Below are 26,871 nucleotides of genomic sequence, written 5' to 3'. Positions count from 1 at the left end.
GTCTAATCCGGTTTTGCTTACCTAGCCATCACAAGTAATAACTCTGACTCTGGGATGTGGTGATGTGTCACTGTTAGTAAACACATGAAGGGTTATAGTGATGTGATGGGCCCTGTGCGCTCCTCACACTCCACATTCCTGTCTCCTGGCAGCCGTCATTAACAAGCTTCCTCCGCCGAGTGTCCTGCTACAACAAGACCTGATTGGGGGTGAGGCATAGGGCAGACAAATGCTCAGGGGCACGGTGCCAGGCTGCTTGTTTTCTGCTCACTTGCTGAAGAATTACAATTTCTTTTTCTATAATTGAGAAGATGAATTATTTGTTTCTTCACGCCTGGCTTCATCCTTATTAAAGTCCATATTTCCATGTGTTATTACCATGCAGAGCACACAGGGGTATGAGAGGGGCAAACTTGCTGAGGGTATGTGAGAAAAGTTAAGACCCTTTTAGATAATATTAATAGAAAATGTTATGTCATACATTATGGCGATTATAGCGCAGGTAATCACCTATCACTTTAGATATTATTACTTGACTGTATCCTAGGGACACTGTCAAATCGATTGTGATAAATCTCTAACACATGGATATATGAATAGTATAATACTGCCCCTCTATAAAAGAATATAACTACTATAATACTGCTCCTATATACAAGAATATAACTACTATAATACTGCTCCTATGTACAAGAATATAACTACTATAATACTGCTCCTATATACAAGAATATAACTACTATAATACTGCTCCTATATACAAGAATATAACTACTATAATACTGCCCCTATATACAAGAATATAACTACTATAATACTGCTCCTATATACAAGAATATAACTACTATAATACTGCTCCTATGTACAAGAATATAACTACTATAATACTGCTCCTATATACAAGAATATAACTACTATAATACTGCCCCTATATACAAGAATATAACTACTATAATACTGCTCCTATATACAAGAATATAACTACTATAATACTGCCCCTATATACATGAATATAACTACTATAATACTGCCCCTCTATAAAAGAATATAACTACTATAATACTGCTCCTATATACAAGAATATAACTACTATAATACTGCTCCTATGTACAAGAATATACTATAATACTGACCCCTATATACAAGAATATAACTACTATAATACTGACCCCTATATACAAGAATATAACTACTATAATACTGACCCCTATATACAAGAATATAACTACTATAATACTGACCCCTATATACAAGAATATAACTACTATAATACAGCTCCCTATATACAAGAATATAACTACAATAATACTGCCTCATATATACAAGAATATAACTACTATAATACTGCTTCCTATATACAAGAATATAACTACTATAATACTGACCCCTATATACAAGAATATAACTACTATAATACAGCTCCCTATATACAAGAATATAACTACAATAATACTGCTCCCTATATACAAGAATATAACTACAATAATACTGCTCCTATATACAAGAATATAACTACTATAATACTGCTCCCTATATACAAGAATATAACTACTATAATACCGCCTCCTATGTACAAGAATATAACTACCATAATACTGCTCCTATATACAGGAATATAACTACTATAATACTGCTCCTATGTACAAGAATATAACTACTATAATACTGCTCCTATGTACAAGAATATAACTACCATAATACTGCTCCTATATACAGGAATATAATTGCTATAACTCGGCCCCTCCTGTTGGCACATTCCTCCATGGTCCCCCGTGTGGGGAGGTGAGCGGCTCAGGACTCTTCATATGTTCCGCTCTATGTAATTACAATCAAGTTCAGAGGAAAATTAATCTTCTGGCTTAATGATATTTTAAATAACTTTCTAGCGAGTGCACATTAAACTGTTCCATTAAACTGGAGAGAACCAGGCAATATACAGTCATCATGCAAATTTTTTATTTTTTGGGTTATTCGTATGTAAATCAAATGTTAACATGTGGCTCAAAAATGAGCTCGGATATGATAATTTGTAGACTTAAATAATAATTTGTAGATCTAAATTTAGATGATGACACCGCCTGAAACTGTGCCAAATATCTATATCCGTGCCATATGTTGTGCGATGGGTTTGGCATCTCTTGCTAGACATGTTAGTCTTCTGTACACCACCTCCTAGGTAGCTTTCTGTACGTCAGTAGTATGTGTCTAACAAGAATTACATATGGTGTATTTTTCCCTGAAAATAAGACCGCCTTATATTAATTTTTGCTCAAAAACAGGCATGTCTTTTTTTCGGGGTATGTCTTATTTCTTTCACCCTAGTCTGGAGGGAGAGAAATTAGGGTGGTATTACACAGGCCGATGGGGGCCCGATAATAACTGTAAACGAGCGCCGATCTGCTAGATTACACGGCCCGATTAATCGTTTAACAAGGGCTGCAAGGACATCGTTACCGATGTCCTTGCAGCCCTTGCTTTAACGATATACTTTACCTATTCACGCTCCAGGGCTGCTCCTGCAGTCTGCTTCTCCCTGGGTCCCGCACGCTCTAGCTTCAGAGCGGCCTGGGCCTGTGATTGGGTGAACGACCTGTCAGCTGACAGGCTGCTCTGAAGCAAGGGCACGCGGGACCCGGGGAGGAGCGGACCGCAGGAGTAGCCTCGGAGCATGGATAGGTAATGTATATCGTCAGTCGCCGGCCACGCACCGCTATTACACGTAGCGATGCACAGTCTGCGCCTGACAATTATAGGTTCTAAACTATATCAACGATCATCGGCTGATCGTTGTCTTTATTACACAGAGCGATAATCGGCTGAATCGGGCCTATTCGGCCGATTATCGTTCCGTGTAATAGTACCCTAAGACATCGCCCCCGGACCTCCCTGGAATACTCACATCCTTGCTGGAGCAGAAGCGCATTAGTAGCAGGACCAAAAGGGCATCAGCAGCAGGATGGGACGAGCGGAGGACGTGGGGGCCCTGGACCAGTTTGCCTGCGACGTCAGCTGTGAAGGTCTACGGGGGAATTAACTGAGTTCTGGGTTGTTGCGGGTGGCAACGGGAGGAGCCTTACTTTAAGTGGGTGCCCTAGTTTAGAGAGGGCGCCTTTTTTTAGGGGGGGGTATGCCTTATTTTTAGGCTAGTTGGTGGGTAGTTGTAGTCTCTTATTTTAGTAGGGTGTCTTATTTTCGGGGAAACATGGTTACAAATTTTTGGCAGAGGGGGACCCCGCTGCCTTAGGAACTTAGCGGCATATGAAAGGACATCTGATATCTTGAAGGTTGTGTAGAGTCTTAGTTTGGTGTGCAGAAGCCCTTGACTTTTCGAGCTCCAATTCAACCTCCTCGCCCATCCAGAAATTGTTAGTAGTGCGGGGTCTTCCAATAAGTGATGTCATCTTTGATATTATCAGAAGTACTCAATGTGCTACAAACTACAATAGCCATATTGTCACCACCCCACCGGGGACAGGCCTCTATTCTCATCACAGATATGATCATACAATGTACTTCCCATAATAGTACTCTTAGCATAATGGACTTTTTCTTCCGTTCGGGTGGTGTTTTCCTTCAGCGAAAGTTGTCGGGTGATTTTTAGACAAACCACTTGACAGCAGAAATTGTTAACTTTTTTTAATTGAAGGATTTTTTTTTTTTGGCAAAGGGGAACAAATAAAAAAAAATAGCACTTGGTAGCCTCTTTGATGTCGGGTAAGCCATGGGGAACCTGTCACCAGCGCTCATTGTCGTCTGTTAATCCCACCGTGAGCTCCAAAACTGGTGACATTTTTAACATGCTTTCATTAGGAGTCAGCCTGTTCCTGAATCACATCAACATAGTCCATTTTATTACTTTCATAAATTTTTATTTTATTTTTTTCTTTCTGACCAGGCAAATTTAGGTTTTCACCTCCCTACGTTGACGTGACATAGTGGGTTCTCATACGTTTTGTTTTACTTTTATTTCCAGTAACTTTTGATATGTCCTCAGACATGTCATCGCACCAGGTCTTAGGGTGGGTTCAGACTCCGGAACCCAAGCGGGGAGATTCCGACTGATTCCGTAACTCGTACCCGTTCACGGCCGCTCGCCTTTCCACTGGCTCCATAGACACCATTCTCTGGAAGAAAGTGGACATGTTTTTTTAGCACTGGATAACTCCTGAGACCACTCCATTAACCATTGATATGACCGTGGTATTTTTGATATATGAAGGGTGCAGTATAAAGTCAGTGCTAATTTTATAGGACTGTTCTAGTCTAGTAAGGATCCCCGGGGGCTGCGTTGGATGCCAGAGCGTTAATTCTTTCTAATGTATAAATAGATTTCTATTGTAAAACATGCGACTCATTAAGACCGCAGGGTGGCTGACGAAATTCAGGAGGCGATACGGAATAATAGCTTATGAGATGATCTGCTGGGAACGTTCCCTAACCTATCATTATGGATAATAGATTCATCTCTGCAGGTTGTAAATGCTGTAGATCACATGGCCTCTTGCCGAGATCATGAACTGGAAGTTTGAGTTATGTGTAAACTTCCAAGTTACTTGTCTACCTGTGTAATGTTATAGAGGTGCCTGAGGGCGAAAGATGGGGGGGGATTTATTCTCGGCTTAGGGAAGTTCCATAGTCATTATTGTTGTATGACAATGTGATTTGAGATGGCGTTCATATCTATCTTTGTATGGAGCCAGTCAACAATGGGTTGACTCGGCATGGTTGGAAATAAGGCCTTCAATCTTAAGATGGTGGTGAAATGGAGTCTATGCCTAGTTCTACCCCTTAACTCAGCTTATCATATGGGGATACCTCTCGCCAAAATCTCAGATTGTGGGGGCTCATGTGTTGGTGTTTTCCATCCCACAAACATATTTTGAACAGATATTTGGGGTATCAAGGCCTCGGTCCAAGCTCCGTTGTCATTGATAAATTTGTTTCTGTCATGGTGAGCTTTATGAATTTTTGGCCAGACCTGGTGTCTTCTTCCGACCATGACCACAACACCTGTGTCTCATACCTGGCTCCTCCAGCTGCAACATCTGAGTCACTAATTGGTTTAGCAGGGTATGCAATGTTGCAGCTGCAGGACACCGGTGGCTGGCTGGAATTGGTAAATCAGAGCAATGTGGGCAAGGGATGGGTAAGTATGCATTGTTTATTATGTTCCCGCATCCCCTTGCCCGAATGATTTTTAACTTTGGTGGTTTGGGAGAGATGGTAAAGGAGGACTCTGCACGTACATGTAGCCCCCAGTGGTGTTGGCCTCATAGGGATGTCAAGCAGCAGTACGGAGACTGTCAGCGTTTCGGCGTACATGAGCGAATATCCTCTGACTACATCTCCCTAATTAAACGCCTGCGGGACTTCATGTGTTTCCAGCTTGGAAGCATCCGGGGAATGTGTGTTTTGTTTTGTTTTTGGGGGGCACAGCCTCTGATCAGTAATCCTGGAATAAATGTCTGCTGGTGGCTTTATTACAAGCCTTCAAGCATATGAATTTAATAAATCTAACCCAGTACAAGGTCCGCTCTGGCAGGAATGCAGCCAGCTTCCACAATTCATCTGCTGTTTCCTCCCATTGTTGTTTGGGCCGCATCTCCTCAAGTACAGCCTGTGTTTTCTGGAGATTTACTTCTCGACAATGACTCTGGTGAGATACAACAATTTTTCTGTACTGGTAAAATTAAAATAAATTCAAAAACTCTTTTTTTCTCTCTGATCTCGAGTTATTTGGTAAAGTCTATTCAGCCATCTTTAGTTGGTGATTACCAGTATAATGGGTTTCCCCATTTGATATGGTCATTGGCCTCTGTCCGTGGGCCTCCATTTATGTCTCTAGTAGACGATTAAAGAGGGGATTATTTTTTTTTCTTTTGCAATAAAATGTAAGATTTGTTGAGTCAGAGAATTGGCTCCTCATCAAAACGCCCATTAGCCGAAAGTCTTATCTTGCTCGGGTTTCAGATATTTTGCTGCGCTTTTGCTGAGGGTTGTGGATTTGAGTTTCCATTTCCATTCATTATAGACACCTCATTCATTCAGGTTGTTTTATACATAAAACATTCACCTTCCTCATCTCTGTCTGAGGTCATAGGCCTTGTGATGTCATATCCATCTAATACATGACTAGTTGTAACACTGAGGTCATAACTTCTTTCTGAATTAATATTTTTACACACTTTGTCTTAGCGTCCCTATAAATGCTATAATCGAATGGCTGTTATGTCTAGGGATGCACGATGCACCGAAATATCGATACTACTATCGATATTTCGGGCAAAAAAACCGTTCGATACCAGGATTTCCTGGTATCGAAACTTTAAGTTAAGCAGAGAACACGGTGGGCGGCTAGCTGAGCGCCGGCCGTGTTCTCTATGTGCCTCCCCCTGCCCCCTGCAGTCTCCTCCTCTTCTCTCCCTCCCTCCGCTCCCATTGGCGCCAATTTCAAATAGCCGGCACTTAGCTATTGCTAGTGCCGGCTATTTAAGTATATAGATGCCGCTGTCACACTGACAGCGGCATCTGACCCCTCCTGAGCCCGCTCCATATACAGCGGGGGTCGGCTACTGTGTGTAACAGACCCCCGCTGCTGGTGTCTCTCTGATAACAGAGTCCGGCTCCGCCAGACTCTGTTATCAGAGAGATGATTTATGCCGAGGAGTCGGAGCTGCACGGAGAGCGGCTGGAGAGGGAGAGCGGGAGAGGAGGACGGAGGAGAAGGCTGGAGGGAGAGCGGGAGGTCCGGGAGAGAGGACGGAGGAGAAGGCTGGAGGGAGAGCGGGAGGTCCGGGAGAGAGGACGGAGGAGAAGGCTGGAGGGAGAGCGGGAGGTCCGGGAGAGAGGACGGAGGAGAAGGCTGGAGGGAGAGCGGGATGTCCGGGAGAGGAGCCGGAGCTGCACAGAAGAGAGCGGGAGGTCACGGAGAGAGGAGGACGGAGAAGGCTGGAGGTGGGGAGGATGAAGAGGGAGAGCGGGGGTCTGTGAGATCCGGGGGAAGTGCAGCACATGTGAGGATCCAGCCGGCTGGCAGGTGGGGGAGGTGGCCGGGGCTGAGAGGAGCAGATAAGATCGGCTGTAGTGTGTGGGATCCTGTGTAACCTCCTCTTCTCTTCCTCCGCAATCTTGGTAACTGGTGCAGGAGAGCTGTCTTAGTGATAGCTGATGCAGGAGAGCTGTCTTAGTGGTGGGTGGTGCAGGAGAGCTGTCTTAGTGATAGCTGATGTAGCAGAGCTGTCTTAGTGATAGCTGATGTAGCAGAGCTGTCTTAGTGATAGCTGATGTAGCAGAGCTGTCTTAGTGATAGCTGATGTAGCAGAGCTGTCTTAGTGATAGCTGATGTAGCAGAGCTGTCTTAGTGATAGCTGATGTAGCAGAGCTGTCTTAGTGATAGCTGATGTAGCAGAGCTGTCTTAGTGATAGCTGATGTAGCAGAGCTGTCTTAGTGATAGCTGATGTAGCAGAGCTGTCTTAGTGATAGCTGATGTAGCAGAGCTGTCTTAGTGATAGCTGATGTAGCAGAGCTGTCTTAGTGATAGCTGATGTAGCAGAGCTGTCTTAGTGATATCGGATGTAGCAGAGCTGTCTTAGTGATAGCTGATGTAGCAGAGCTGTCTTAGTGATAGCTGATGTAGCAGAGCTGTCTTAGTGATATCGGATGTAGCAGAGCTGTCTTAGTGATAGCTGATGTAGCAGAGCTGTCTTAGTGATAGCTGATGTAGCAGAGCTGTCTTAGTGATAGCTGATGCAGCAGAGCTGTCTTAGTGATAGCTGATGCAGCAGAGCTGTCTTAGTGATAGCTGATGTAGCAGAGCTGTCTTAGTGATAGCTGATGTAGCAGAGCTGTCTTAGTGATAGCTGATGCAGCAGAGCTGTCTTAGTGATAGCTGATGCGGCAGAGCTGTCTTAGTGATAGCTGATGCAGCAGAGCTGTCTTAGTGATAGCTGATGCAGCAGAGCTGTCTTAGTGATAGCTGATGCAGCAGAGCTGTCTTAGTGATAGCTGATGCAGCAGAGCTGTCTTAGTGATAGCTGATGCAGCAGAGCTGTCTTAGTGATAGCTGATGCAGCAGAGCTGTCTTAGTGATAGCTGATGCAGCAGAGCTGTCTTAGTGATAGCTGATGCAGCAGAGCTGTCTTAGTGATAGCTGATGTAGCAGAGCTGTCTTAGTGATAGCTGATGCAGATGCAGCAGAGCTGTCTTAGTGATATCGGATGTAGCAGAGCTGTCTTAGTGATATCGGATGTAGCAGAGCTGTCTTAGTGATATCGGATGTAGCAGAGCTGTCTTAGTGTTATCTGATGTAGCAGAGCTGTCTTAGTGATAGCTGATGTAGCAGAGCTGTCTTAGTGATAGCTGATGTAGCAGAGCTGTCTTAGTGATAGCTGATGTAGCAGAGCTGTCTTAGTGATAGCTGATGCAGCAGAGCTGTCTTAGTGATAGCTGATGCAGCAGAGCTGTCTTAGTGATAGCTGATGCAGCAGAGCTGTCTTAGTGATAGCTGATGCAGCAGAGCTGTCTTAGTGATAGCTGATGCAGCAGAGCTGTCTTAGTGATAGCTGATGCAGCAGAGCTGTCTTAGTGATAGCTGATGCAGCAGAGCTGTCATAGTGATAGCTGATGCAGCAGAGCTGTCTTAGTGATAGCTGATGCAGCAGAGCTGTCTTAGTGATAGCTGATGCAGCAGAGCTGTCTTAGTGATAGCTGATGCAGCAGAGCTGTCTTAGTGATAGCTGATGCAGCAGAGCTGTCTTAGTGATAGCTGATGCAGCAGAGCTGTCTTAGTGATAGCTGATGCAGCAGAGCTGTCTTAGTGTTGGGTGGTGCAGGAGAGCTGTCTTAGTGATAGCTGATGTAGCAGAGCTGTCTTAGTGATAGCTGATGTAGCAGAGCTGTCTTAGTGATAGCTGATGCAGCAGAGCTGTCTTAGTGTTGGGTGGTGCAGCAGAGCTGTCTTAGTGATATCTGATGTAGCAGAGCTGTCTTAGTGATAGCTGATGCAGCAGAGCTGTCTTAGTGTTATCTGATGCAGCAGAGCTGTCTTAGTGGTGGGTGGTGCAGGAGAGCTGTCTTAGTGATAGCTGATGCAGCAGAGCTGTCTTAGTGATAGCTGATGCAGCAGAGCTGTCTTAGTGATAGCTGATGCAGCAGAGCTGTCTTAGTGATAGCTGATGCAGCAGAGCTGTCTTAGTGATAGCTGATGCAGCAGAGCTGTCTTAGTGATATCGGATGTAGCAGAGCTGTCTTAGTGATATCGGATGCAGCAGAGCTGTCTTAGACAGATATCACTAACTTTATTTTTAACACAATAAAATAAAAATAGGCCAAAAATTGGTATCACTGTAATAGTGCAGGGGTATTATATTTCTACCATTTTTTTTTTTTTCTTTTATACTTTACTAAGTATCGAACTGGTATTGAGTATCGAAATAAAAAAGTTAGTATCGGTATCGAACTCAAAATTCTGGTATCGTGACATCACTAGTTATGTCATGGCTATAGTTATTGGGCCGTCATTAGACTGCCCAATAACTATACTAAACGAGTGCTGATCTGCTAGATTGGCGCTCGTCTACTGAGCCTATTACGCGACTCTATGATCGTGCAGGCAAGGGCTGTGCATATATATCTCGTTAGTGATGTCCATGCAGCCCGTGCTTTAAAAAGTGTAGTAGCAAAGTTCATACATTACCTCTCCGTGCTCCTCAATGTCTTCCTGTCTTCTCCTTGCTCCCCACAGACAATGGTGACAAGACACAAAGGTGGAGATTTATCAAACATGGTGTAAAGTGAAACAGGCCCAGTTGCCCCTAGCAACCAATCAGATTCCAGCTTTCATTTTCCAAAGAATCTGTGAGAAATAAAAAGTGGAATCTGGTTGGTTGCTAGGGGCAACTGAGCCAGTTTTACTTTAAACCATGTTGGATAAATCTCCCCCAAAGTGACTCCGCCAATCACTGGCCGCAGTGGTCCTGTCCCGGCCAGTGATTGGCTGAGCGGCTTGTTACTTCAGAGAGTGGATTACAGATTTATCAGCCGTTGGCCGCACATCACTATTACACGTAGCGATGCGTGGCCAGCAGCCTATGATTTTAAGTCAGACCTAAAGACACGATCATCGGCTGATCATTGTCATCGGCTGATTGTTGTCTTTTTTTTTATATGAGGTGATGATCTGCCGATTTGGCCTGATTCAGATTATCGCACCATGCAATAAGGTCCTAAGAAAAAAAAAAGGTCCTCTTTTACAACTGTTCAACAATTACATGACTGGATCAGTGATGTCATAACTTTCTACCAAATTGATGCACAGCATGTGATGTCATAGCTTTCTAGTGACTAGATGTCCTGGCGTAGGAGCGTCTTTTATGTTTATTGTAACTGTTGTATAAATTAATAGTTGTGTCAGTGATGTTATAGAAGTCTTAATAGAAGAACACGTGATGTCATAGCTTCCTACTAAATTAATAGAATTACACGTGATGTCATAGCATGTAAATTAATAGAAGACCGTATGATGGCATAGCTTTCTTCTGAATGACTAGTTGAGCATTGGTCATGCGACTTCCTACGAAATGACTAGATGAGCACATGTGATGTCGTAGATTCCTAGTGATCGAACCAATTTTTTTTTTTTTAATAGCACTTCCTCATATAGTCTAGTAAGGTTACAGCCTCTTTCAGAGTTAGTTGCGGCATGTGGATGACATTTTGGTTTTCTAACAACAATAACTAGTAGGAACATGTCAGTGATGTCGTCGTTTCTGGAGAATTTATGACTCTCCTGTTTATTGCTCCTTTATAGTTTTAATACACATGATTTTATTTGCGGAAAAAAAAAATCCAATAAAATATCAATAGTTTAGAAAATAGTAAGAATTCATGGCGAAACAGAGTTTTGGTATTAGGTGATGGAAAGGAGGTTGGTGGCGACAGTCTTCCTTTTATAGTTCTATTCATGACTGGGGAAGGAATTGGGCACCTAGCCATGACTATTTGCCATGGCTGATGATTTGTAGTTTATACAGTCTTTTATGATCCGTGATATATTCTTGTTTTCGATGTCTTAACTTTAACTATGGTTGGAACACTGATGTTGTGTTTTTTTTTTTTAATTTTTATTATTATTATTATTATTATTATTATTATTATACGGCTGCATCTTTTTTTGTCGTATATACGTGTTTCGTACCGAGGCCAGTAAAGGGTTACTGTGTATTTATGCCTATAACCTGGTAGATTTGCTTTTCTTGGCTGCCCAGCAAGCGGCTTGTGGCGAGGTTTTTGGATATGAAGTGCACTTTTAGGAAATCTTGCCCAGTGTTTTTCGGGCCCGGTCATTCGAGTGAGGCACGTGTCAGAATTGGCCAACCTCTTGTTACAATAAACGCACAGCCCTCCAGCGCCACACAGGCTCGGGTGTATATTCTAAGCTGAACCCTGAGCTGGCCATAGACTTGACATGGAAACCAGTCATCAGATGGATCGCAGACCGGCCATAAAACAATACTTTTGGACAGTATCCTTACACATTAGTGGGCCAATAAGGGAAAAAAACACCTCTGTGCTTGCTCCGCTCTGGCTGGGGTGAGAAAACTCATGATGCAGAGGTTTATGGTTAATATTAAGTGTGTTGGATGTGGTTGTGGTAAAGATGGTGGCCTGTAATCGTGTGGGAACTTTTCATAGCAATCTTCTACGCAACGCTGCTGCTTTCCAGCTATCACATGGTCAGAGAGAAGCAAATCGTGCCCAAGGACCCATTTAGGGCCTTATTACACAGAATGATTATCGTTCGAAATTGTTAGATCGTTCGTATTTGAATGATAATCGTTTAGTGTAATAGCAGACAACGATTAAATGACCAGCGAGTAATCTTTAGTCGTTTGATAGAGATTCAACCTACTTTTATTGTTAAATAAATAAGACATCGTTCACAGTAGCGGCGAACGCAATAGTGACGACAAGACGACCGCTAGAACGATCATAAATAACGATCATCGTTCTGTGTAATTGGGAGAACGATTTCAGGTCGTTCGCAATAGCGGTTGATTGAGATCGTTTATTGTTAATCGCTGATTGTTGAAAAATCGCTTAGTGTAATAGTACCCTTAGTGTTACTATGCCGAGATCCCCACTAATCGCTGAAACAAAGGTGATCCTTGGGTCTTCAGCCGATACTTGGAGTTGGGGTGTACAGGCCCTAAAACAATTCCATTCACAGCCAAAGGATTACCTTCTTAACCAAATGCTGTACTTTTATGCCAGCAATTGATGGGGACACCCAGGCCCACACTAAGGGTCCATTTACACAGAAAGATTATCTGCCAAGTCTGATTCTACCATTAATGGTTGGTCATTCCCACTGAAATCGGTGGGTTCAGACAACGCTGTATTCCTTAGTCAGGCATTATACTTCCTATAAGGTGCCCATATACAAATGGTTGTTTGGCAAATACTTCTCTTCCAGCCTTCCCCATACATGTGCTGTGTATGGGAAGGGTAAGCTGCCGCCAGACCACTCTAGCACTGGTTTATCGCTCTGAGAACATAATGGTCGGGCAGTGAGAATTCCCTCATCTCTAACGCCATAACATTTTTATACTGTTGTCCAAACCCAACGCTAACTGCAGGTTTTTCTGTCTTTAGTGTAAAGTGTATGGGCACCTTAATGTTCATGATACCCAGACTCGGCTGTCTTCTGCCAAAGGTGGACTGATGAAGAACCCTTTTAGATCTCTGAAACGTGGGCTTCCTAATCAAGGGCATTGTTGTCAAAAAGGTTCTAATTCGTGTATAATGCTTTCACCAAAGCTGAGCTTTTAATAATAATTCTGTTTTTTCTTTTTTTTTTTCTGCAGAGAGTCCTCCGGCAGCGATGTCCAGGAATGGATACTTCTTTGAAGAGACTGGTGAGTCTTCTGTCTATTGTGATGACTAAACTACTACAACTTTGTGACTAAGTTAGGGGCCTATTACAAGGAGCGATAATCTGCCGTGATTATCGCCTTGTGTAATAAAGACAACGATCAGCCGATGATGACGTCTCTCTTGGTCCTGACCTAAAATCATTGGCCACTGACTGCGCATTGCTTCGTGTAATAGTGATGCATGGCTGACATCTCATGAAGCTGTAAATAAAATAATCAAGTTCATACATAACCTCTCCATGCTCTTGGGGGTTCTTCACGCTTCTGCCCACAGCTGACGGTGCAACTGTGGAGCTAATCCCTGAAGTGAACAAAGAACACAGTGAGTGTGGCGAGGTAATGTATGAACTTTTAAAGCAAGGGCTGCACTGACATCAATTATATATATATATATATATATATATATAATATATATATAATGTACACACACACACACACACACACACACACACACAGCCCTTGCTGTACGATAACCGAGCCATGTAATAGGCTCAGTAATTGAACGCCATTCTAGCAGATCAGTGCTTACGGAAATGATCGGACTGTCTAATACATCATACCATACTGTACTGACAGACCCTCACAACATATTCAATTCCATGACCCTGAGATTAAGAGTTTCATGCTCTACCGATTGAGCTAGCCGGGAACTTGTGCTCTTCTATGTACAAACAAGAAACCAGCTGGAGAATTTTCTTTTTTTGAGCCTGAAAACTTGTGAGGTAAATAGTATTCTGAATGCAGCTTTGTGTATGTCTCTGCATTAACCTCGCAGAAAATTGCTGCCATTTAGTGCGACCACTTTGATAAAGTGCTTCTCGTATTGAAGAGACTACATTGTGTTACTTTGTCTCCCTCCCCTTATAGTCTTGTAAGAGTCTGTGTAACTTTCTGCACAGGACGGCTCCCGAGATGCATGGAAACTGCCAGAAAGAAAGGCTTTTGAAGTCCAATGAACTAGTTTTAAAGCGTTTTACTATTGCACTAATTCTGAATAAGTGCTGCGACTTCTACCAGATCCATCAAATGAGCACACATCAAAGCTCCCGACCGCCTATCCTACGAGGCGCATTAAAAACAGAGGAATTGAGTTTGTGCAGCTACATTAAGTCTGTCTCTTCTCAATGATCTTCTTAGAGTAGCTGAGACGTAAGTGGTCCTCACATCTAGGATCAAGTAAAAACGTCACCAGTCTCTGATATAGTAATATAATAAAACACAATAAAGCTGCTTAATAATACCCTACAGAGGCGGCTAGATCCTGGTGGTGACCGGGAGGGTGTGCCGCCCATTGAGCCTCCTCTGACTGGGCAATGACCTCCCCTTGGAGTCCTCCAGGTCAGACTTACCTTACAATCTCTCTTTTTATTACGTTCGTCCACCTTGGTTCCACGCTACATATGTTTGCATCTTTTGATAAGATAGAAATCCCAACGATAGCTCCTGCCGTCATCATATTTTATTGCCCGCTGTCCTCCGCCTTGAACCAGTCTGTACATTTCTATATGTAATTTGTTTTATTAAGGTTAAAAGCACAGACCGGCTCCCGCTGAACATATGTGGATGCCATAGACCATAAAAAAGTAGCGTCCTGAAGGGGGATGGAAAATAGAAAAAAAAATCACACTGTAATATATTGACCCTGTTTGGTCAAGAAACCATGAAGAGCTGTCTGATAAAAACCAATTAGTTTCTTATGACTTGCTGGACTCTTCTCACTATGTTCCCTGTGTGATATATATCTTTTCAGAGAAAAATGCCATTTTCTTCACTTATCAGGATTCCCTCTACCTCCTGGACATGTGCACACTGATCCGTGCACTGAGGGATCTGTTTACATACTGCCTATAGAAATCTATGGGGGCGATTTATCAAACTGGTGTAAAGTAGTATTGTCTTAGTTGAACCTAGCAACCAAATCAGATTCCATTTTTTATTCCTCACAGATTCTTTGAAAAATGAAGGTTGGAATCTGGTTGCTAAGGGCAACTAAGACAATTCTACTTTACGCCAACCTTATTTTATGTTCATAGTTTACACTGCTTAGTACTGCTCTATAAAGCCCTCAGTGTTGCTACTTTTTCTGAGAGATCCAATTACATACTGCCTATAGAAATTTATTCAGAGGAAGGGAGTAAGGACAGAGCACAGCTGCAGAGAGACAGAGACTAGATGCTCTAGCAGCATGTAGTGAGTGTCTGATCTCAACCTTATTTTATGTTCACGGTTTACACTGCTTTGCACTGCTCTATAATGCCCTCAGTGCTGCTACTTTTTATGAGAACATCCTATACAGAAATTAGGGAGCAGAAGTCCCTCTTCTGTGTGAGTATGACAGTGGGAGACATATCAGTAAGTTTACACCCACTTGCTCAGGGACATCTGAAAATTGGTTATGAAACCTGCACAGGGGAAAAGTGTCATATGGAAATAATATAGCAACTAGAAATAGTACTACTCATGTATATACACAGGGCAACTTATTCTGAAATTATAGGCACACTTTAATCTGCACCTAACATCTAAGATGTGACTCTTATTATATATGATATTGAACTGATGAAAATGCATTGAGGAAGCCTTTTAATCGGTTGCTACCATCTCACAGACAATGATGTCATCTCTACTCGTGGCCCTTGGCCAATGTACTGTCACTCCTGACTGCATGGCTGGTACGCCAACTCCGCGCTCTCTAATGGTAAATGCCCAATAATTCTTATAAGATAGATCGGTATTTCCCCATAAATGCTTGCAATAGCATCTCCCAGCCCGGGAAGCCTCTGGCTATTTGCATAGCATTTAAAACGCTGTCTTGATCTGGAGATTATTAAATGGAGCAAAGGGCATTTCCAGAATTAATTGCTATATAAGACGGAATAATCTTGGGGATGCACATGGGCGCGGCCATATCAAAACTTGGTTTGTCTTCTACTGCAGACAACTAGAACAACTACTCCTGCTCTGTACTTTGCTTCATAGTAAAGGTGGGGCCGCTCATTGTCTCCAGCATTACCTGTGGATCTATTTTTAGTGTGGTGTATGCAAATGCTTCCTCAAGAGTGTCCCTGCCTTGTTTAGTGTGTTTGCAGATTACTAAAAGGAACCAGTCATCACTATAATGTGGCCTTATTGGGAGTCATTGGGGTGGTGACGTTGTGTCCCCCCCCGGCCTCGATTGTTAGATTTATCCCTCTGCTGGTATAAGGAGGGATCTGTCTATGAAAGCTGTCCGGGCAGGCAGAAGCCATTAGGGACCACCACAATGACTTGCTATTCGGGCAGCATGAAAGAGAGGACCGATTCCCTTTAAGGGGTCTGTAATCGTTTTAGGGGTTTAGAATAATCGAAATCGTAGAACAAAGTCAGTACGAGGAGCTCCTAATCTCACAAAATTGACCTATCTTGGTATATCTAGACCGCATTTCCCATGGCCTGTAGGTTGGGGGACCTTGTTTGCTCTAGTTGGGGTGTTTATGTAAAGGGGTTCCTTTGGGAGCTTCCATAGGGCATAGGGTCAACCCAAGTGGGGGACCCCATCTCCATTAGCCCTATAGTAATGTCCTGGTTTCTTTATATAGACATTCTTGTCTTGAGTTACTCAAGAAAAGAGATGTTTTTGGTTGGAGACCTCATCGCACTTTTATTTCTTGGTGCATTATACAGAATGCGTTTACTTTAGAGAGACTTTAGAGAGAGAATGTATGTAGGATGTATGAAATCCATTTGCACATTGTTTACAGGGCCTTTAAAATTGTGCTAAGCCGGACACTATACAGGATGAAGATGGCCTCACCGAGCATAAGATGGTGCTCAGTAAGGTGTGGTGAACTAGGAAGGTTCAACTTTTTGAAATTCACTACAGGGCTTCTCTTCATCCTTCAGGCCTGGGCTAAACCTCAGCTTATTCCCCAAATGGAAATGAGGAGGAAAAGACTTGTTATGGGCTTGGTCCGATTTAACTTCTGCTTTGCATCTGCTAATGTGTACAGTAACTTGTCATTAGTGTTGAGCGAACCTGTCAAAATGTTCAGTTTTAGCAATGTTACCTGAATGTGAACGCTCAATGTTTGATTTCCCGCGGCTGCAGAAGTTTGCTATCGCCCTAGGGGAGCCCTGAAAAACATGTTTTCCTGACAGCACTAGGGCGGCATCCATCTTATGCAGATGCAGGGAATCAAAAGTTGAGCGTTCATGTTCAGATAACGTTGCTGAAACCGAACATTTTGACAGGTTCGCTCAACATTATGGCGATGCATTAGGCTTCGTTCCCACTGAGCAAAACTAGCGGAATTCTGCTGCAGAATTGTCCGCGGCGGAATGCCGTTGGCCTCCCTCTCATAATAGGAGTCTATGGGAGGCGCGCGCTCCTGCTTTGTCCAACATGTTCATTCTTCAGCACGGACAGAGCAGGAGCGCGTGCCTCCCATTATGAGAGGGAGGCTAACAGCATTCCGCCGCGGAATTCCGCTATTTTTGCTCAGTGGGAACGAAGCCTTACTGTTGTGTCGTGTTACCTCAAGGTTGTTGTCTAGTCTTTGTACTTTATGCCATGACCTGGATAAACAGGATTTATTTTATTCAGCAAGCTATTCGTTTTCTCCAAGTGGTAAGGGTTAAAGGAGAACTCCGGGCTAGGGTGATTTTTGGCAGAGTACTTGGGAAGGGGAAGTAACATGCTCTACCCACCCCTGCACCAGCGCTGGTGCCGGTATGCTGCAGCTCTGGTCCCGGACGCTTCTGGGTCTGAGTGGGGATGTGACATGTTAGGCCTACTCAGCCAGTCAGCGGCCAGGGCGGGACCCCACTAGAGCCACTGACTGGCTGTGCAGGCCTGGCATGTAAGGTCCCAGGTCCACACTCAGACCCAGAAGTGTCTGGGACTGGAGCTTGTGGGATTTCAGCACCAGCACTGGAGCAGGGGTGAGGTGGTGAAAGCATCTTACTACTTTCATTCTCCCCAGCACACTGGCAGAAATCACCCCAACCCGGCGTTCTCCTTTAAGTTAGTAATGTGTGCAATGGGTGACAAGTTGTACAGCAGGGCACATAGTGTGCAATTCTTTTTCTCCAGTCAATGTCTCCTCATTTTGCTGGAGACCTGCCATCTCCATCATACAGCAATGTTCTGTCAGAGGAGGAGGGCAGTCAGCATTTCTGTACATGAGCGCCTTGACCTGTCACGTCTTACAGAAGTATCACCCTGCCATTTAGTAGGTGCGCAACTTTTTCATTGACTGCTAAAAAAAAGAAAAGTACATCTCAAATTATGCTGAAACCGCAATTTACAGCTCGTCGCGCTTGGCATCGCATGTCAGAAGTAGTCACATATCCCTGGCTCCACATTTTATTTTTGGCGCATTCTTTCAGGAGCAAAACAGCAACAGCAAAATTTTAAAGTATTGTGATGATGAATTTAATTGTTCCCCTAGTCTTTAAAGCGACTCTGTACCCACAATTTGACCCCCCTTAAACCACTTGTACCCTCAGATAGCTGCTTTTAATCCAAGATCTGTCTTGCGGTCAGTTTGGCAGGTGATGCAGTTGTTATTGGTAAAATTGTAGCCCCGTCCCCAACGGGAGTGTCTGTGCCCTAACTTTGCACCACCCGTCCGTCCCTCCTCCCCTCCCTCCTCATCATTAGGAATGCCCCAGGCAGATTGCCTATTATTCACCACCTGTGTTACCACGGCACACGGGCTGGATCATTAAGACACCTGTGCAATGTTCAAACAGGAGTAAATGTTCCAGTGGCATTCCTAATGATGATGAGGGTGGGGAGGAGGGATGGAGGGGGTGGTGCAAAGTTAGGGCACAGATATGGGGAGGAGGGATGGAGGGGGTGGTGCAAAGTTAGGGCACAGATATGGGGAGGAGGGATGGAGGGGGTGGTGCAAAGTTAGGGCACAGTTACGCCCTTAGGGCACGGAGCTGCAATTTTAAAAGTTGTTTTTTATGACAATAACTGCATCACCTGCTGAACAAACCGCAGGACAGATCTTGGATTAAAAGCAGCTATCTGAAGGTACAAGTGGTTTGGGGGGGTCAGATTGTGGGTACAGAGTCGCTTTAAACATTGATATGGATAAATATATATATTTTTAAATCCTGTTGTATATGCTCGGTAAAATAATTAGTCAGGGAGATTTATCAACACCTTCCACCATATTTGATAATTCTTCCCCTGTGTGTCTACTTTGGTGCATGGGGTCTTTTCTTGCTCTTCATCATTGGGCATCATGGTAGTTGTAAACTAGAACTTTGTTTCTTGTGGATTATTGAAGTTTTTGATCAGGGATGGAGAACCTTCGGCTCTCCAGCTGTTGAAAACTACAATTCCCATCATGCCTGGACAGCCGTAGCTTTAGCTTCGGCTGTCCAGGCATGATGGGTATTGTAATTTTGCAGTAGTTGGAGGGCCAAAGGTTCCTTATCCCTGTTGCAGAGCATTACAAGTGTATGCATGCATTTTCATGGAGGGTTGCTGGTAGAGAGAGCCATTGGGCAAGCTATGGTAGCTACTTAGGTGTATCATTCAGCTGCTAGTCCTGTTTACGTCCCGTGTTGGGTTTGCAGGCTCGGCGCAGAGCAGCCCTTCCTCTGGTTACAAACCTCACAAGACCTAACCGAGCAGACGGCCGCAAAAACAAACCCGATCTGAGATATTGTGCTTTATTAATGGTCCTGACAAGCCGCACAGTTCTGGAGGCATGTTATCGCGTTACAGCTGTTTATGCTGTTTGTATTCTCATTCCACAAATTCCTCAATCGCTGCTTTTCCCTAGTGCAGCGTCCAAAGCAGTCCGGAACAATGTCTTCTGCAGGTGACAGCGCCACAGCCTGTCGCCAGTCGTGCCCTGGAGAAAGCACACAAATAGTCCTGCTGTTGTGTCTTAGCTCCGTGGTAAACACAAGATAACAAAGGTTTAGTATGCTCCCTGTGGAAGAAGCCTCGGCACAACAAGTTTTATTTAGGCGACTTGTAGACCAAGCAACAGAATACATGACTTGTGCACAATGCCAGGCATCTGCACAGGTGGTGTAAAGCCACCATAGCCCATTCACTCTACAGCATTGAAAGCACTTTGTAGTGTCATGATAAGTTTGGGTGGGTGTCCAGCAATAAGTGCTATTTCTGGGGTGCAACCTGTACACATCCCCAAGCTCCTTCCATGGCCTAGGAAGAGAAATAAGCCAGAATTAGTCATCTGTAATTTTTGGTCTCTGAGTCTAATGTAATACAGGGCTCTGTCTGTAACACTTGGAAGCCATCTTGCATACCAGTATGCATCTAGGTGAAAATCAGTGACCACAAGACACAGGGATCTCCTTGGTCAGAAACTAAACATGCAAAGTTGTTTTTGCTTGTAACCACCATGCTAGTACTAAATAGGATTGGTCTAACATGTTTAGTGACCCCAGAACTGCTGGGATAGATGTATACACTACATTGTGCTTATACCCTCAGGATTACAAAAAACATTCTTGTAGTGCAGTTTTCCCCAACCTTCCGCTTTGCACCTGTTGCAAAACTAGGCCACGCATCATGCTAGAAGGTGTAGTTTTGCAACAGCTGGAGAACCACAGGTTGGGGGGCACTATTCTAGGCATGCTAAAATATCTGATACATTGGGAGTCTGTTTCAGTCTCAAGTTGACTCCTGGAGAGTTGTAAGAATCCAAAAATATTTACTCGAAGACTAAATATTTTAGGAACATGGGCTGCCTGGCTCCTGGGATTTGTCCAGTCTTGTGTTCTAGATCCATGGGTTCCAACCCAAAGCTTTACAGCTACGTTTACATGGAACGATAATTCGTACGATTAACGACTTTGAAGCAACAATTTTACTTTTATAACGATCAGCATTTAGACGTAGCGATATATCGTTCGGAAAAATCATTTTGCGATTGCTTAAGCGTATCTCGCACATAGGTAAAATAGGTAAACGGCTGTTTACACGGAACGATCTGCGTTTTTTTTTTTTTTTTGCGAACGACGATTTAAAAACATGTTCAAAGATCAAAATGAACGATTTCTCGCTTGTTGTTCGATCGTTGCGTTTACATGTACGATTATCGTTCGAATTTGATCGTTATCGTGCAAGTTCACACGATAACGATCGGTGTAAACACAGCATAAGAAAAGCAAATAATACATCTGATCAGGAGAAATGCAGGGAGGTCTGGGCAGTACGTCCATAATAGGGATGGTCCGAACAGAGTTAGGTTCGGGTTCGTACGAACCCGAACCCCGGGTAATGATTCCCGCTGTCTGCCCGCTCCGTGGAGCCGGCGGATCCACGCCTGAAAAAACTGTTTCCCAGTTTTCAGGGCGTTACTCCCGCTGGATCCGCCCGCTCCACGGAGCGGGCAGACAGCGGAAATCTGCTGCCGAGCTTTCGGGTTCTTACGAACCCAAACCTCGGCAGGTTCGGACCATCCCTAGTCCATAATATGTCAAACTTCTGTGTCCACCTCTGCCATGTGTTAGGGTGCCCATTTGGTGGGACTTCTCCTACCTTATGTGTATGTGGGTGTACAGTCTCTCCCACTCATAAGTGATGTTGGGAGAAAGATATGTTGACTTTCAACTCTTGATCCTTTTGTTCTTGACAGATAAGCTGTCACCAGAGCTGTTCGGCATCGATCACTTCTCCACACGCACACTTCACTAAACTAGGGGTGTGTGTGTATGTGGGGTTTAGAAATGGCTGTCAGTAGACAGCTACTAAAGTGTCATGGCTGCCTTTTTGAAGTATTTTATTGGCTGTTGCCCCCATTTATTTTTTTACTATGTGTGGATTACATGAACCCTTATTCATGTTCCTCAGAGACTTCTTGTGTTAGTTTTTTTTTTCCCCCCTCTCAGGTCGCAGAAATTGTTAAAAAATTTCACAAATGTTACAGTTTTAAGATAAAAAGGAGGAGGAGCTGGCCCAACCAAGTAGTAAGTGGTTCCCGGTGTGTTTTGTGTCCAGGCTGCAATACTCTATTTATCCTGTAGGTGCTGCTGCAGGGAAAATGTGTGGCTAGATACTGGTGGTTATTATAGCAATAACAGCTGATTGAGGTTACAAATGCCAGGCCCTTTAAGTATTCTGTAAACTAATTTCTAGTGCAGCAATGATTCACAATATTGGGTTAGTAAGAAGAAGAATATAATAATTATTCTAGGTGTATTTAAAAAAAAAAAAAAAAAAAAAAAATTTCCAGTGCTTTCATGTGCCGAACCTGCAGCTGGGAATTCCTCCTACACTGTGACTTTAACTTCCTGCGCACCTTCAAAGTGCTCGCCTCTGCCGTTTTATAACGTTTTAGGCCGTATTTGGCCTACTTGTGGTGTTATTAGCATTAATTGTGCCTTTGATGGCCGCCCTCATTATAAGACCGCACTCTATTTGCAAATAAGGATCTCATTGCTGAATATGATGTGAAATCTCCCCGTAATGAAGGCAAGCTCAGACGTGGATTGGAGCAACGTGAAGCTCTGGAAACCTGATTATGGGATCATTAAGGAGAGAGAGATTGAATGGGAGATAATTGGGGTTCTGCAGGGAGATGAATGTAGAAAGAGCTGGTGGAGAGAGATTAGAGTGGATGTCGATATATAGGACATGACAGATTTTCTAGCTCTAGTAAATTAATCTACGTTAATTATTTTTTTTAATTTTCCAGTATATTAATATTACTAAAAGTTATATAATTTAAAGGAAAATCTACTTAAATTGTCACTGTAATAATGTTCTAAATTAACAGTAGATGTAATATAAAGCATGTTTGCAATTAACATTCATTATTTATTTATTTTTATAGTTATCATGCTTTAAAACAAAGCTATACTTACTTGTATCCAGGTCCAGTCTTCTGAAGGCAGCTTTTTAGTCTTGAGCTGGTTGAAAAAAAAGAGACTAAACGCAGGAATTCACGGCCAGTACAGAAAGTCATGGCGCAATGCGTCTGTCCATCAAATGACTGCCTTCTCTGTGAGCTCGGATGACCCAGACCAGCACAAGACTAAAAAGCTGCCTTCTGAAGACTGGATCTGGATACAAGTAAGTATAGCATTATTTTAAAGCATAATAATAATAATAAAAAAAAATTGCAAATTGTATGTAAATTTGCAAACATGCTTTATATCATCTTAGATTTTGAAAGTTATAACGACAGGGACACTTTACTAATGTGGTGCAGGATGGAGAATGTCATAGACTGCTTTCAAGTTGCTGCTCACCATTTTCTGTTCTGTAGTCATGATTCTACTGTCGCACTCCAGTAAATAGTCATCACTACAGAACGGGACGGGAATAACTTGGTGGAGGGGCCATTCTCTTGCTTAAAATCTGATTAAGGCCCCCTTCACACCTCTGTGGCCGTTTTTACAGTCTGGAAAGACTGATCAGGAAGCCTTCAGGAGGCTTTAAGAAACCATCAGTGTTTCCTGATTGTAAACGCTACTAACCTGCTGTAGGAAGCAGCAGTGACCTCATCTCATTTATCCATCTGTCTTCGGCTTTGTGAACGCACAAGTGTTATCACTTGGGTGCCGCAACCCTGAGGGGGAGGGAGCGGCCTCTTGCATAATGCTGCCTCCGGCTAGAATGATTGACAGGGTTTGTAGCCAATTTCTCTCGGCCCTCTCAAACATGGCGCCACATTTAACTGTATGCACTTCTGATTAGGTGTGTATACAGTTAAAGGGCCAGCATCAGCACCTGGTGGTACTCGCCTAGGTCCTGGCTTGGGCTTCCAAGCAAAGCATCCGAAACTTCGGACAGATGCCGCATGCGCATCTAAAGGTGTACGGAATTCTGTATCCTCCATAGGGTTCTATGCGGCACCTGGAAAATTATAGGACATGTTTACCAGCACGGATACCCTTGAGGGAAAATCCTGAAGGGTGTCAATGCCCCATAGAATTTTATAGGTCATGAAATATATACAGATTTCCTGATAAGAAATCCGCATAGATTTTCCTGAAGTGTGAAGGTGGCCTAATAATGCTGTTTGAGGACCATGCAGGCTGACAGCTGAATATATATTATATTATACATGTATATTTCCGTAAACGGACTGATAGCTTGAATATAGTACTTAGGTTAAGTCCTTCTATTTGGGGTTGTCGGGCAGCATGTTTTTCTAGCAACCATATTATCTCAAGCTTTGGATCTTCAGGTTTTAAATCTGAATAATAATGCAGTGCAAGATGGAAAAATACATGTGTTTCTTTTCTGTAGTGATATGTAGTTTCTAAAAGGTGACTGCATAGTCATTTGGGTGTAGTGCATAGGTTACTTCCTTGTACATACATTGGGCTGTCAGACTTGTTGCTTGAAGAACATGTTGTCTGACAACTCAATGTACAGTAGAAGGACGTAACCTATGTACTGCCTCCATTCAAACAAGTATATATTAAACAACTATACGATTACGTTTAAGGTACTACTCATCAGAACAAAACGCAATGGGGAAGAGGAGACTGGAGACAGTCACGCCATATATTTTTCCATCTCACATTGTATTATTGATCAGAATAATAATAATGGCTCAGATAGTTAAAGTTTGATATATAATGCAGTGCAAGCTGGAGAAATACATGATGTGACTGCTGCCCGGATCCTCCTCCTCTTCACTGTTCTGTAGTGTTCTTCTAGCTACAAGTCTATCCCATATCTTGGATCTGAATAATATTGCAGTGGGCAATGGACAATGACATGGTAGGACTGCTGCTTGTCTTTTAGTAATGGTTAACCCCTGAGGCTTTCCCAAGCTCCCGATCTTCTGACACCTGTAACACCACCTCTCCCCCATCACTGTCTCTCCTTGGAACGGACTGTCAGCTAAACAGGGTCAGGTATGGATGGAGGAGTGGGAGGTATTCAAGCTTGCAGCAGATCAGGAGCCTCTAACATTTTTCAGTTTTTCTATGTCCTGGAAGCACAGACAGATAAATGAAAAGTACAGTGTGTCTCATTGATGTAACAGCTATCTAACAGTGTCAGAAGTTTCCAAATATAAGATTCACTTTAAAGGGGAACTATCAGCAGGTTAGACTAATCTAACCTGCTGATATGTCCCTATTGTGCAGGAAGCGCCGAGGAGGAAGGTATGTCTGTTACCTTCATCCTTGGCACCATTTCGGTGCAGTTGGTCGTTTCCTCCATGTCAGTTAAGACCGTTAGGAGCACTGGGGCACAGTTAGGAGCAGTGCCCGCCCCCATATTGATGACCCACCCCATCCCCAGCCAGCTTGCTCTTTTGATTACCATTAGAAAGGGGTGGGCTGACCAGGGGGTGGATCAGTGCTATGGGGGTGGGCAGTGCTCCTAATGGTTTTACCAGTCCATGGAGCAAATGACTGGATTTGAACGGGGCCGAGGATAATGGTAAGATGCATACCTCCCTCCTCAACGTCTCCTTCACGATAGGGACATATCAGCAGGTTAGATTTGTCTAACCTGCTGATAGTTCCCCTTTTTAAGAATGTGCCTCAATGTTCAGCATGTACAGTTTTTTTGTTTTTTTTTTTCTACATGGATGGAAAAAAAAAATAGAAATCACATGAAGTCACGTGAGGTAGGCTGGACGTGGCTTAGACACTTTCAGGCTATACTGTGTGCAGAATAAAAAAAACAGAACTACTGGATGTGATGTCTGAATGGAGTCCTAGATGTGACTAAAATCATGTTTCGATCAGTGATATCGGCGCTCGTTTGCACACCCTTTAAGAGGCACAATCAGTGGATTTCGGAAGATGTGCCTGCACAAAAGAAGCGATCAGATGCTCATTGCTGACCCTGTTACATGGGCCCATCATTGGCAGTGAGCTGTCCTGCATGTCCAAAATTGGCCCGTCTGATAGGACCTTTAGTCTCACTGAATGGGGATACCCTGTGTATAAAGCAGTGGCAAAATCCAAGACTACTTTCACACCTCTACTGCATATTCCACAAGGGATGTTTGCAAATCGCACCCCAGGGGTTGAAAAACTCTATTGTTGTTTCTTGGATTGGTTGAATGACTCTTGGAAATCTCCAATGTTTCATGTTGTGACTGAGGGGATATCGAGCCAGGCAGGGGTTAAAGCCTCTCATACAGCCGGTATTTCTCTTTGGCCGGCGGCCATATCTAGATACAGTATGAAGTGAAGAAACAATTGATTTAATAAGTGTCTTTGTGTACGAGCCGAGCGTTGCGTCACTCCAGGACTGTGATGTTTTTGTCTCCGGTGCCTCTGTGTATACCAGCGAGTGCACACATATATACTCGTACGCGCTCACGCTCCAATACCTCAGGGAATATTTCACAATGGCGGCAGTGTCTTGCGAGGTATAAAGTAGCTGCGTTGTTCACCTTTAATGTGTGTTTTGGCCATTTATTACCCACTGATGAAATCCGGTTTCCTGCCATAAATGAAAGCTTTAATCCTGTATTATTCCTATGAACAATACTAAGGGATCCAAGGAGTTATTCGAGCTTAATGTCTTCTTCTTCTTTTTTTTTAATGTTTATTTTAGTTCTATGATGTAAAATAAGGTATGTGTGAATGCAGATTTGTAACAGGTAAAATACAATAAGACAATTTATCAATGTGTGGCCCTGGCGTACGCCTCGGAGAAGGGGCAGATTCTCATGTCGTTTGCCAGCCATATCCCCCACTCGTTCGATGAGCCCCTGACCTATCGTGATTTATGCCCGCTCACAGGTGTAACTCATGATACACTTGCAGGAAGCAGGCGTAGATTCTCTGCGCAGAGCCTGCGCCAGGCACCGGTCCGTCTGGCTTTACTATGAGGCGTACACCTCTCACAAAATCCAGCCGGTAAAAAGGGGACGGGGCTTTATTAAGACTGATGTAATTGTACACCAGTCTTGATAAATGTACACCAATCAGCCATAACTATAAAACTGCCATGAAGGGGGAAACTTGGTCTGTATAACTGGT

General features: G+C 43.4%; 1 protein-coding gene across 4 annotated transcripts in view; it reads left to right on the top strand.

The window, feature by feature from the left end:
- Positions 1 to 26,871, top strand: part of SLC4A11 (solute carrier family 4 member 11) — a 123,140-nt gene that overhangs the window by 52,652 nt on the left and 43,617 nt on the right. For all 4 annotated transcript variants that reach the window (XM_069977178.1, XM_069977176.1, XM_069977177.1 and 1 more), the window contains exon 2: positions 12,865 to 12,915. In XM_069977178.1, the coding sequence (XP_069833279.1) occupies positions 12,865 to 12,915 (51 nt within the window). The remainder of the gene's footprint in view (positions 1 to 12,864; positions 12,916 to 26,871) is intronic.

Source organism: Dendropsophus ebraccatus, chromosome 7 (genome assembly GCF_027789765.1).
Source record: "Dendropsophus ebraccatus isolate aDenEbr1 chromosome 7, aDenEbr1.pat, whole genome shotgun sequence".
NCBI lineage: Eukaryota > Metazoa > Chordata > Amphibia > Anura > Hylidae > Dendropsophus > Dendropsophus ebraccatus.
Note: the sequence above shows the minus strand (reverse complement) of the source record. Positions and strands in the feature narration are given on the sequence as shown.